The following is a 12,683-nucleotide window of genomic DNA, read 5'->3' as shown; positions in this document are numbered from 1 at the left end:
GGCTCGTTGCGGAGACGCCGAAGTTGAGAAAGTGTTTGGAATTTGATGGTATCTAATGCTCTTGACAATGCTCCTCGATTAGAGTATCTGCAGTGTTGGCCTTAGTGTCCACAACATTCGGAGTTCAATTGGGGAAGGTCCCGGTGAACTCAAGCCAGTAGAAATGTTCTGTGGGCCACGGTCCGCTACGACAAGCGATCCGAGATTGACTTTCGGCCAATTGGTGAATCTCAAACGGCAATACCGCTGCGATCGAGTTTACCACATCAGGTTTTAGGCATTGTTCCTACAACTACCTGACACTAAGTGTTCTGTCGAGACGGATGTGGGACACTGAAAGCTTCAGTTGATAGGTCTCGACGATCGACTCCGAGAGCAAGTTAGACTAAGCGGATGAGGATTTCACTTTCTCTCTGTATCATTAATTAGTTGGGAAGCCAATGTCATACATGATTCATAATACTTAGAATTTGCTTTTAGCGCTATCGCTAGTAGCTTATGTCTCTTGATGATATATCACGCAGTTATCTAAATTGCGGATGAAAGCGTTTGGTCTATGTCGACAGAGTTGTGACTGTGACCCGTACGTTCGTTGTGACCAACGAAGATGAGTAATATTAGTCTGGGGCTAGAAAAACCAAATTTTAGTAGTAGTGCCATAGCTTTCCCGGTCGCCATTCGTCCCCTCAATTGATCGGCGTTGTACTGCTTCGAGATCAGCTCTTCACCTGGTCTCGCGTATTCCCCGGACTATCCTGAAGATCTGCCGGATAGAAAATCACAAGATGTCTTACGACATACATTTAATGCCGGAAAGTCCATCTACGTCCTCGTCCACGGATTCAGGAACCTTGCAGCATCGAACTCCGGCGTCTGGAGACGGTCACCACTCAATCAGACGGTCGACAGCCCGGCGGCCAGGGAACCGAGGAATATGGAACACATTATGGGCTAATTTCAAAAGTGAAATATCACCTGGTAGTGGCGATATTTCAACGCTACAAGAATCAGATTTGGATCAAATCGTCAGCTTTCTTCTGGTTCCGTTTTCGCTGGAGAAGGTGTGTTCGTCTGACGTGGTCCCTATGCAAGCTAATGGTGATAGGTGCTATTGTTCGGTTTTCTGACGTGTCTCGATTCATTCCTATACTCTTTTACGATTCTTCCGTTGCGGTTTGTTCGTGCTACATATCGGATATTCACATCGGTCTTGTTTAACAAAACAATCTTTCTACGACAATCTCAGAAGATTGACATTGTCAAGGGCATAATATTGGTTTGTACAATCTACCTTTTATCAGGTCTTAATGCCAGTATACTGTACCACAATATCCGTGGTCAATCAGCAGTCAAGCTGTATGTCATGTTCAACGTCCTAGAGGTACTCATCGCATTTTATTGGTCTTCACCCTAAACTGAGCTAACAATCCGCAGATCGGCGACAAGCTATTCTGCAGTCTAGGCCAAGACATTACGGAGGTGCTTTTCTCCAATAACACTCTCCAGAGACCGATCCGTCTATATTTCTTTATCATTGTTTCCATATTTTATAACCTCATTCACGCCGCTGCATTATTCTGTCAAATGATTACTCTCAACGTTGCCGTGAACTCATACTCTAACGCTCTTCTCACACTCCTTCTCTCTAATCAGTTTGGCGAAATCAAGTCCACTGTTTTCAAGAAGTTCGAGCGTGAGAATTTATTTCAGCTAACGTGCGCGGACATCTCGGAACGCTTTCAATTGTGGGTCATGCTTCTAATTATTGGCCTTCGAAATATTGTGGAAATATCAGCTTCATCGACAGGTATCATTCCACAATCATGGAAAGGCATGAACACCATTCTCGGTGCTTTTTGCGGCCCAGCAATTGTTGTTTTAGGAAGCGAGGTATGCGTGGACTGGTTGAAACATTCCTATATCGCCAAATTCAACAAATTAAAGCCGAAAGTATACAGTCGATTTCTTGACGTGTTTTGCCGTGATCTTTTGCGAAACGGACTTTCGGGACAAATCAATCTAACGAAGCGTATCGGCGTACCGCTTATCCCCCTCGTATGCGTATTCGTCAAATCGACAACTCAGACGGCACAGCTGATCATATCTAGTCACTCTTTCCAAATCCCCACGCGCACTGTTGCGGCATTTGTACCTGGCTATGATGACGGCAACGAACTTGCAAGTCCACGCGCCACGGGATTTGGCGGCAATAAAAGTGCGAGCGCTTTGGTCCTTGAGTACGCCACGTCATATATGATGTCCACTATAGAGATCTCCTTATATTTGGGTATCCTATTGGCTATTTTTGCGATGTTCGTGTTATTTAGACTTGTACTTGGAACTGTGCTATTGGAGTACTGCTATCATCGGCTCGATATTCAACAATTTAAAGAAGCCAAAGCGCGGCAAAATTCAGTCTCTTCTGGTAGCGGAAAGCCTTTTGCAGATGAAAGGGTGAAGGGCGAAAGAAAAGGTGGCGCGTGGGGTCTAATTGATATGGGTGACGGAATTCGGGAAGAAGTTAATAAATTGGATGAGGATGACAAGGACGAGGTAGAAAAACAGCAAAGGAATAAGAACAAATACTTTGACTTGCAAGAGGTAGAACGGTTTAAGATGGTTGCTAAGCGAATTTGGTAGCTAATGTGAATTGATATGAATTGTTTTGGATGGATGAATGTCGGTTTTATGAAATGGGTATGATTGCTGGAAAATATTCAAGTTGAGTGTAAGACTACTTTAGATATTTCTTAGGAAGTTGTATTATTATAAGTTCTGTTGAGGCAGTGATCACGGTGTAATGGTTATAAAGGTGGATATATAAGCAAGCAAAACATATGTACAAGAACATATCTAATTCTAATTAATACAGAGTAAGAATTTAAGAAAACTATCTACAATAACCCGCATAATGTCTTGTCTATTTCAATGCCGATGACCCCATAACTTCACAAGGGAAAGGACACATACACCAACTCCCAGCTATGATACAAAAACTCAATAAAATAGTTGCGGCTCCAATGATGATATCAGCTCAATCGAAGAACTAGGTAGTACTGTAGCGGGCGCATAAACGAACTCGCTAGTCAAGGGCAAATTGGACGGGCTCATATACAAATAATTACTCTCGTCAGCTACCGTCATTGGTCGGTGAGACAATACGGTAAGCATATCCGGAATAGCCGGCAACTTCGGAGGTATACTACTTAAATATAGTTCGTTATTGTGCGATAAGTTGTACTGCGGAAAGCTATGAAAATCGACGTCGCCGTGAGATGAAAATACTGCTGGAACATACATATAAGCCGTATCATCCGGGTCGGCAATTTCAGCTTTAACTCTATGTCGGACACAGTCGTTTCGATGATCGACATCGTATGGCGAGAATTCTTCCATCAGTCGCTCCATCTCTTCGCTAAACCGCTCGCGACTGAGGTTAATGTAACGCAGGCTTCGATATGAGGTGTCAGGAATATCTGCCATCCGCATATATTTCTCCTGCCATCGAAGCTGTGCATTGTAGCCCTCACATCGGATATTCAGGGTCTCGCAATTCTGACAGGTCGGCATCCGTTCATCGCAACGTTTATGCCGGGCTCTGCAGGTTATACAGCCTAATAGTTCAGTTAACGCATACACACCAAGCTGTGGCCAACATGGGTTATTACCAGTCCTGGACCGAGGCTGGCGATCAAACCTCCGACGACGAGTAGAGTCGCTATCTCGTCGAGACTCGCGAACTGGTGCTGGTGAACTCCAAGTCATATCCATTCATTATATTGTGGGGAACGGAGTGAACCGAAATGAAATGCAATGAAAACGAACTAGTTGAACCTTGCGTGTGAAAGCGACAAAAAATGCAGGGAATCGCTCAGGATTTATAAGGTATCGTTCAGGCTAATGCAAGCTATGTGTGCCTATGTGGCCCGTTCGTGCGGACGGTGTGCGGATTTAGGTTGGTGAAGATTATATTCCCCTTTTCTGCACAGGACCAGCTATTACTTATCGCGCTGCCACATTAATCCATTATTTGGCTTCAATAGTACTTTCATAAAATATAGAAGTCCAATATAACCGGGATTCCCCGCAAACAGAGAATGTGATCGTCTGAGAAACTGTCAGGAACTAAAAAGTTGACTTTGCCACGTGGTCAAGTAAAATGAAGCTGAGATGCCATACAAGTGGCGTTCACGTATTCTCGCTATCTCTTCCCAATTTAAGACGCCATCAATTACACTTGCTGTGAACTCAATAGCTTCACGAATTGACCTGTGTTCGGCCCATCTCACAATGAATGGCTCAAGCAGTGGGGCTTGGCCCTTGATTGGGCAACTTAAAATCTGCAAATTGAACAGTCCAATAGTAATTTGAACAAGATAGAATGCAAATATCGCGTGGTGTGCCATTCTGCCCTCATTCTTTACGGGCTCAAGTAATGTAGGTAACGTCAACCAATTGTAAACATCATTTGCGTGCCTGCGATACCAGGTCTCAATTCGCCCCTAAAGGCCCGTGTTCGGCAGGAAGGCGTTGCAACCTTCTTGGACCCGCCACCAATGCCACGTGAACCACACAACGATCACGCATATACGCACAATTGGCTCTTCCTTTTGGCCACGGACTCGTCCGTCCTCGTGGCGTCTTCCATCACGCAGAAATTCGATGGAATATTCCATTCAGATTGTATGACAGAAACAGTCCTTCGCTTCGTAGTTGATAATCCGACAACGAACTTACTCCGCTCTTGCCAGTTTGAGTATTACATTCGACTCACAGTCGTACAATCCCGAAGTGACAGAGTAACTATCTCGAGTGTTGAGTGCTGTAGTATATCGTCCCATCATCCCTTTGGCAATTCCCCGATCCGCCGGATAAACGACGCAAATTAGATGCTGCGACAGAATGTCAACATCTCTCTGTCGAATTTTAAATTTCCTAATAGCCGAAGTATACCCGCAGGTGATAGTGTATGTAAGGTAAACGTAAAATCAGCGCGCACGTGGCAACTGGGATCGCTCACGTGGCAATCGTCTAATGCATTCGTGTAGTGATATCTAATAATTGCAAGTATTAATTAAACTAAAGTCACTGATTATCATGGACATTCAACAAAAGATAAATTGAAATGCCGAGTAAATATGGAAACGAGCGAGGCCGCCATGTGTGACGAACAGCCGCAATTATCCGGCTCCTTGCGGGAATATTGGCAGTGTGAAACGAGACAGCGATGTGACGAAGGTTTCCTAAGGGATCGGGCGCCTGGTAATATTATCCTGACTAGGTCCAAGAATTAAGTATAGTTTACCTGCATTTGATTGCTTTTTGAGAGTCAATGATTTGTTGAGGGTTTGGATTCTTGATACAGCAACTTCGGTCACCGGGATCACAGCAGTCTATGAATTCACAGATAAATCACGGCTCCTCGAGGATTTTGTTTACATGTGGAGCCCGTCTTAAGATGCGCGGCGCGAATTATAGATTTGGATGCAGTGACTCAATTAGCATTATTGATTGTTTCCTGCCCTTTCTGGGGTTGTCAGCTTTTGATTGACTGGCGGCCTCACAGCACAGAGCGACGCCCATTGGTCCCTACTAATAGAATCTGAACTTTTTCACGGATTTCTTTCTCGTTGGAGTATCTGTTCGATCATACGAGTGATATTTAGTTCTTAGAAGATTAAGCATCAATTTAGTTACGCGTTACTGAGTTGCTTTTCATCCCCTTGAAAATTTAAATACAATGAAGACTCGCCCGTTTCGGAGCGCTTTTGTATAATAGTCTCTAAGTCCGCAATGCTCGCCGTTTATAGATATTTATCTGACGATCCGCCACATGGCGTTTCAACCTAGACTAGATGCAGCTGTGAACACATTTCCGAATAAAATCAATCTACCAATTTGGTGCATGGGCCACAATTGATACTGCAGTCGGGAATTAAATTCGGAATCTACCTGAGCGGAATCACATAGCCGTTATTGCTGTATATAATTCAGAGTTCGTACGAGTGTATGTTGGTGCCGTGTGCGGCAACTGATAGCCTATTTGCTGGCTCATATTGATCCGTAGCGTTACATTGAAAAGATTTCGTGTTTATATTAATGGATTGCGTTATCTTAAACGAGGATTGATATGACACTTTGCATGTGAAAATCCCGTAATATTACAACTCAGGTTATCAAGCCTCGTAATATACCACTATCCTGCAAAACACTAAATCACGAGCTCCAAACGCCATCTATAATTACTCATCAACAAATTGTCATACAAGACTTAACGCAGTTAATCGCCATAGAATACATCAACCGGATGACCAAGTGAACCAAAGTCGCGAGGTAATGTACGCCCAAGTCCGTAGAGATCATGCGAATGCGAGGTTTGAGGCACGGTCTCGCTGAAATCCAAGTATGCGTTCTGGAGCCCGGTTCCCCGGAACACATTGCCAAGATATTCCGGCTGACTCGTGTAGAAATGCTGGTTCTCCAAAAGCGGTGATGAGAAGACACCGGATGTAGACGCCGAGTATCCATCGTCACTGACCGGACTGCTAGGTACGGTTGGTACGCTACTTCTTGGAAGCGGAAAGGTTTTGGTCATTCTGTTCCGCTCTGCAGCACTGGACAAAGTCTGATAGTCCTCTACTTTTAAGAGAACAGGATCCGAATAGGATGGCACGACAGGTGTGTGCGGAAGAGGTGTCAGGATTGTTGATTCAGAGCAAGTCGAGAGGTCATCAGTCTCAGGTGCAGCGACATCTAATGGTGGTCGTATCAACTCCTTGCTGTCGGTGAGAATGTCAAACGGCGCATAGATTTCCATAAGAGTATCAATTTCATCGCTGTAATCACGGTAATGTTCACTCTGGATATTGACATATCTAAGGCTGCGGTACTTCGTCTCCGCGACTGGCGCGATTTGCATCGTCCGATCCTGCCAGCGCAGGATAGACACATAACCCTTACAGTGAATGTCCAGGCGTTCACAGTTCATGCATGTAGGCGTTCGCTGATCACATCGTTTATGGCGAAGACGGCAAGTAAGACATCCTAAGGTTGTTAATCATAGCTTCGAAGCTATAGGAGACTAAAATTACATACCTGACCGCGACCGAGGTTCCCTATCCACTCTTTTTCTGACAGATGTGTGCGTGTCACGACGCCTTCCAGAGTAGGTATGCTGTGTACTGCAGTTCGATGGCATGGTCGACGTTCGGGTTCGACGTTCGGGTTCGACGTTCGGATTCAGGAGCGAGGCGAGAAGAGAAGAGAAGAGACGATGGGTATGATAAGGAGAAGATCATGTCAAGACGGGGGAAGCTAATTCACTTATAATATAGTTAGTCTGTGGGAGTACCGCAAAGTGTGTCGCATATTTTGGTCCAGCTGCCATGATGCGATCTCGATGTCTGTGTGTGGAGACACAGCTGGTACGTGTGGCGAGAAAAAGCGCGGACGACTGAATATTCGTGTGTACCATCGAACATCATCAAAAATAACGTACTGCTAATAGTAAGTTGCTGAGGTTCGCCATCGCGAAGACTAAAATCTCACTTTTCCACGCGGCATTGGGGGTCTGCACGTGGCGATACAGCCATTTGGTTCAGCTTACCCGATCGAGACATCGGAAGCTACATATGGCCGCTTCCGGAAGGCCACTTCATACAACAGTCGGAAGGTGCCTTGAGTTGGAGGTACATCAGGCTTTGCATGCGTGCCCCCGCTCGCCCCATCGCGAATCTACGGGGCTCTACCTTACACCAACGTAGGTAGATGTCCCTGAACAACCTCTTACCTTTTCGAGTCACTGTTGAGGGGTTGCTTGTCGTACCAATCCACTGCCGTCCCATCATAGAATATCGTCTCGTGCGAGTCTTGTGCGAGTCTCAAGCGCGCCCAACTTCGAGCACCGTCCGCCCCGCCCACCCCCATACTATCATCATCCATGCTCCACCAATTCTATACCGCGCTCATTACGTTGTGCGAACTTCAGCAGGCACATCGGGAAGATTCGGGCTGAAGCTGTGAAATTCCTAGAATTAATTGCCGCCACTGTATGAGCTCGTCTGTTCGAGATGGCTTTGCTTAAGACGTTTTCCAGTACCTCACAGAAACGTGAATATTGGAAAACAGTACAGAAACGTTCAACGGTATGGCTTCATTGATTTCCTAGCTCAGAAGATGGAAGCGAAGCAGGCCCGAAAAGCGAAACACGTGCATCGGACACGAGGACGGGACCCTTCATATAGAATACGCGTCTATTCTGCTCGTGGTAAAGCACGCGGAGCCAAGCGGCCGAGTTATGGTGGTCTTAAGTCGTAATACATAACAGCATTTGATAGAGCCGGAAGAAACTCAGCTGGACACTATAGACCCTTGAATCTGAATCGGGGCCATCGTTGGCATCTCAAATTTGCTCGGGACAGCAAACATGCGATTTGGGCAAGCAGTAATAATGACACTAATTAGTCTTATTAGTCGCAGGTCTACAAATTGTCAGTAACAGTTGCGATATAGTGCACTAGCAATTACTGAATAAAATGTCACATCTTCATCATCCCAAAGATATCACGTGACTTTTGAGCGACTCCCCCGAGTGACCTGCCACTGAAGTTCATCTTTCCTTCTATGATAACTTCTTTATAGCTATCAATTAAATTCATGGTTATCTCATAGGTGACGTCTTGGATATCGGTCGTATCTGTTTCTCTCCTCAGCAACCTCTCCTTGGCCATTGTAGTTTACGATCGTGCTATCCCATGCGGGTGATATGAGAACCGAAATTACCCCGATAGCTCTTCCCATCACTGGCCCTCCTCTGCATCGGTGATAATTGTTAAATTCCTCAAATCTCTCACCATTCCAACACTTCATCGCAATTATCGAGCGTAATCTTCTGATGCTATAGCTTTTGGATATTGTTTACATGCTACTGAAGTCTACAGGACAGGATAGATTTGTTTGACGTGACACTGCTAATTCGAACTCTTGCTTACGAGTTCTTTAGAAGCAGAGTTATAAGAAATACGCACGATTATATACCAATTATTAAGCGGCAGTAGTCTATAGTATATATTACATTAGAATGGCATTATATGAAACCTAGTCCCGAGAACCTTCACTTTGTAACCAGTATATCCCGATGCTAATGCAAGATGTGTACCGTAACCAACCGCCCAAACTTCCCAAACCTAATTAGACAATAACAACGTCCATGTTTAACATTCTGGTCCCTTCTCGATATATCTATCTTTCGTCTGTGCGTTATCACTAGATGATGCCGCGTGCGATATTTCTGGCTTTGGTTGTGTCCGCTCTTCCTCCCGGTTTGTCCATGCATATCGACTTCGTTTCCGCAAATACGGTCCGAATTTGTAGAACAAAAATGGGAACGGCATACATCCCAAGCACAAGAAACCTAGTAATGCTGAAGCCCAGGCGTACCCAAGATTCTCGTACACTATATCGGTTAGGCTTTTTAAGAATTAGCAATCGGGAATGCGGCTTACTTGGGATAGAGATAAGAGGAAACACGGCTGCAAAGGAACTCCGCAAGAACCCGTTTGCTGCCAAAGCAGATGCCGCATATGGTCTGTATGCTTCAACAAGGTACGTGAAAACGCCAGAAAACACCAAAATCAGTCCGAATCCGAACGGCACACCAGCGATGATTGGAACAACGAAATGAACACTTTTATAGGTAGTGAATGCGAACCAAAAAATGCCTATGGGAGTAAATACAGCGCCAACCATGGCTTGTGGTAGTCTAAATTCCGGTTTGGAGCCACCGTATCTGAGAGATAGTCTATGGTATGCCGACCTCCAAAATGGCTCCGTTAGAACACCGAGAATGATACCTGCGAGCATGCCCATAAAAGTCAAGCCGACGTACTGCTTCTCGAATCCATGATTATTCTCGAACACGATTGGGAACGCTTGGAAGAAAAGGTACATGATTCCAAGAAGAATCGCTGTGAAGAGACATAAGCAGAAAACCATTGGCTCCAAAAATAACAACTGAAACGGGCGTTGGCAGCTAACGACAACAGTCCTGATAACTGACCGCTCGATTTTCTCGATGGGCGCATGTAGTTCATTGTTGCCTGTTTGTTTGCGGAGTTTCTGGGCCTTCCATCGGAGAAGGACAGGCGCATACGTTTCAGGAACAAACAATAAAATAAGACCAAGCATTGCCCCGGTCCAAATCATCATTACGTATATAGCCCATCGCCATTCAAGTTTGTGCGTGATGAAATTACCAAGCAGTGGGCCCAAACAGGGGCCCAGAAAAGGCGCGGCAGTGAAAACCATCATCGGTTTGCTTAGCTCCTCTTTGGAGAATAAATCACTGACAGTGCCACCGGCAACTGACATGAAGGCGCTTCCTGCTAATCCAGACAATAGTCGATTAACCAATACAGACGTGATATTCTTGCCAAATCCAACGGGAAATTGAAATGCAAGGTAGAACGTGAATGATAGTATGTAAATTATTCGACGTCCATAGAATTCAGACAGAGGCGCGTACAGCATGGGCCCCGCCCCCATGCCAAAAACGAAAAGGGTGAGTCCTGTAATCGCAGTAATCTCTTTCACATCAAAGTCCTTTTCCAGGCCATCGTATGTCGCAGTATATATCGAACTAGAACAAGCCCTGTGAATCGAAATTAGCCTCCTGGTCCCAGCATCCGTTGAACCTGTATTCCAGCATACACACACAGAGCTCCCGTGCTGCAAATAATGGCAGCGACCCATTTTCTGACACTACCGAAGTTCAAGGGTTTAGCAGGGTCATCCGGACCGTTCCATCCAACCACATTCTTCGAGTCCTCCGATGCGGACTTTGAATCTCCGTCTTCCTTGTTCACCACGACGTCCGGATTTGGAGTCCCCGAAGCATCTGAAGGCCGTGGTATTATTCTATTGTTGCCAGATATGCCGTTCGCCGCTAAATCGCTTCGAGACTGATCGACTCCGTCGGTGGACGCCAAGCTCGATGAAGACGCTGCTTGCCACGATAACATTCCTAGTGCGGTGCCGGGAAGCTCGCACGAGAGCACTCCACGGATTTCAGATTTGAGCTTCCAATAGACAAAAAGGCTTCAAGAAAATTCGAAAGGTAGCGCCCAAAGCGAGCTGGTCAGAGTGCAGATGACAGTTTACATTAGTATGCGCCACTCGGCATTTGTAATCTCCTACAAGACGATGAAGAAATGTTGTATAAACGTGACATCATGCCAGAGCTGTCTAACTGAATGAATTCGGCTTGGGGAACTTGAAATGGTCTCTGGGCGAGAGGTTCAAACCACTCACGCGCCGTATTTCCGAGTTGCATGGCTGGTTCGATCTCAGGGTTTAGCGACAAACAAAAGACGGGCCAAACAACCTGGGATTTCTGAACCTGAACCGACTGGCTCCCGCCCTGCGACGTGGCGCTAAGATCCAGCCTCAAGCCACATCACTACAGCTTTAATAAGATCGGATTTAACAAATCGGAGAGGTTGCAAAAGTAAAACCCGTGAGTTAACGACTCATGCAGTGAAGGTGCATAATTCCCTTTAGAAACAGAATACATATACTGCTTAGACAATCAATGGTAGTGGCGATGACAATTTAGTCTGGTCCGGCGCACACGTCAGTCAACAGATACTGTATGACAATTTGATAAGCGGGTGTGCAATAATAAGTCTAAGTACTGTGAGCAGTCTGTAGTGGCGCCCGCCCCGACATGTATCATACCCATTCGCCATCCTACCAAATCATAGCATTATCCGCACAGCATGCAAGCAAAATATCCAGCAGCATTACCAATGGAATCCTCGATCTAGATTCTGTTGAATCGTTGAACAAAACTTCGTCGCCTAGCAGAAATTATAAATGGGTTGCTACATCGGATCGATCGATCGTCTTTGCGCAGATCACCAGTAACGTAGGCCGTCGTTCTCGTCCCAATTATCGGTATAACTGTAGTTTAGGCGTACGACCTATAGGCGAATGTCCCGGCTAAGTTTTCCAATTCGCTCCGTTGAACTATCGACATGAACCCCGAACACAGTCGGACGACAAAATTAAGTCTTTACTGAAAAGGACCACTGAGCAGCACAGACCTCAGACTCACTCGACTGCAGCTTTTGGTGACTACAGCATCTGCCATCCGCCTGCCTAGAAGTGTTAAGTTAACAATAGTTCGAGATATACGGACAAGGCCGCGATTCACGACATGGGGCCATATGGGTGGACACGAAATACGAATATTCATTTCGAATATCTGAATATTTCATCCTTACGAATGCGAATGCGAATAAAATATTTTCGTAATTATTCGCAATATTCGTACATATTAAACACATAGAACTCGAATTCAAACGTAGTCGTTAGCATACGTATCCCATAACAACGTTAGCTTCCTCATTGTGTCTGCACTGAGGGAGGGTGTATAGGTAGGCCTAGCAAATCTCTTCCGCTGTTGAACAGTCTCTCTTTCTGAGGCAGAAATCGCCAGATAGTCTCCAGCTGCCGCCACTTTGCGGTTGTAACTTTTGTAAAACCCGAGCCTCAACACTTTCCCCAACCACAACCGGTTCTTCATGAGAAGTGGACAAAGGGGATCGGCCATAAGAGTGATGCGAGTGACTCCTACGGTACGGTTTACCCGAGCAAACTAGAATTATGCAATCTTATATATCATT

At 45.4% G+C, this 12,683-nt stretch overlaps 4 protein-coding genes across 4 annotated transcripts; 1 reads left to right on the top strand and 3 right to left on the bottom strand.

The window, feature by feature from the left end:
* The first annotated feature begins 684 nt into the window (after positions 1-684).
* On the top strand, positions 685-2,890 carry V1508DRAFT_419068 (eukaryotic membrane protein family-domain-containing protein). The gene is made up of 3 exons (XM_066940547.1): positions 685-1,061; positions 1,106-1,381; positions 1,435-2,890. The coding sequence occupies exons 1-3, from the start codon at positions 786-788 to the stop codon at positions 2,638-2,640; spliced, it is 1,758 nt and encodes a 585-aa protein (XP_066795245.1). The 5' UTR covers positions 685-785; the 3' UTR covers positions 2,641-2,890.
* Positions 2,891-2,997: 107 nt separating this feature from the next.
* Positions 2,998-3,771, bottom strand: V1508DRAFT_355880 (uncharacterized protein; the record flags this gene model as incomplete). Its single annotated transcript, XM_066936973.1, has 2 exons — positions 2,998-3,614; positions 3,669-3,771. 2 exons carry the CDS (start codon positions 3,769-3,771, stop codon positions 2,998-3,000), a joined length of 720 nt encoding a protein of 239 aa, XP_066795244.1.
* A 2,509-nt stretch (positions 3,772-6,280) lies between these two features.
* V1508DRAFT_398025 (uncharacterized protein) lies at positions 6,281-7,198 on the bottom strand (the record flags this gene model as incomplete). The annotated part of the gene is made up of 2 exons (XM_066938189.1): positions 6,281-7,044; positions 7,096-7,198. The coding sequence occupies 2 exons, from the start codon at positions 7,196-7,198 to the stop codon at positions 6,281-6,283; spliced, it is 867 nt and encodes a 288-aa protein (XP_066795243.1).
* Positions 7,199-9,022: 1,824 nt separating this feature from the next.
* V1508DRAFT_371823 (major facilitator superfamily domain-containing protein) lies at positions 9,023-11,260 on the bottom strand. Its single transcript, XM_066937496.1, has 3 exons — positions 10,708-11,260; positions 9,504-10,648; positions 9,023-9,454 (listed from the first exon to the last, which is right to left on the bottom strand). Exons 1-3 carry the CDS (start codon positions 11,016-11,018, stop codon positions 9,213-9,215), a joined length of 1,698 nt encoding a protein of 565 aa, XP_066795242.1. The 5' UTR covers positions 11,019-11,260; the 3' UTR covers positions 9,023-9,212.
* Between the last annotated feature and the right edge of the window lie 1,423 nt (positions 11,261-12,683).

The sequence above is a fragment of the Lipomyces doorenjongii genome (genome assembly GCF_038497915.1).
Source record: "Lipomyces doorenjongii strain NRRL Y-27504 unplaced genomic scaffold V1508scaffold_31, whole genome shotgun sequence".
In the NCBI taxonomy this organism is placed as follows: domain Eukaryota; kingdom Fungi; phylum Ascomycota; class Lipomycetes; order Lipomycetales; family Lipomycetaceae; genus Lipomyces; species Lipomyces doorenjongii.
This window is presented reverse-complemented; position numbering and strand designations above follow the sequence as displayed.

Excerpts from the sequence above, each read along its gene's own strand:
- V1508DRAFT_419068 (XM_066940547.1), top strand. The coding sequence starts at position 786 with ATGTCTTACGACATACATTTAATGCCGGAAAGTCCATCTACGTCCTCG. Across the intron at positions 1,062-1,105 it reads TTCCGTTTTCGCTGGAGAAG|GTGCTATTGTTCGGTTTTCT; the intron begins GTGTGTTCGTCT and ends TAATGGTGATAG. Across the intron at positions 1,382-1,434 it reads TCATGTTCAACGTCCTAGAG|ATCGGCGACAAGCTATTCTG; the intron begins GTACTCATCGCA and ends AACAATCCGCAG.
- V1508DRAFT_371823 (XM_066937496.1), bottom strand. The coding sequence starts at position 11,018 with ATGTTATCGTGGCAAGCAGCGTCTTCATCGAGCTTGGCGTCCACCGAC. Across the intron at positions 10,649-10,707 it reads AGCACGGGAGCTCTGTGTGT|GGCTTGTTCTAGTTCGATAT; the intron begins GTATGCTGGAAT and ends TTCGATTCACAG. Across the intron at positions 9,455-9,503 it reads TCCTCTTATCTCTATCCCAA|TGTACGAGAATCTTGGGTAC; the intron begins GTAAGCCGCATT and ends TAACCGATATAG.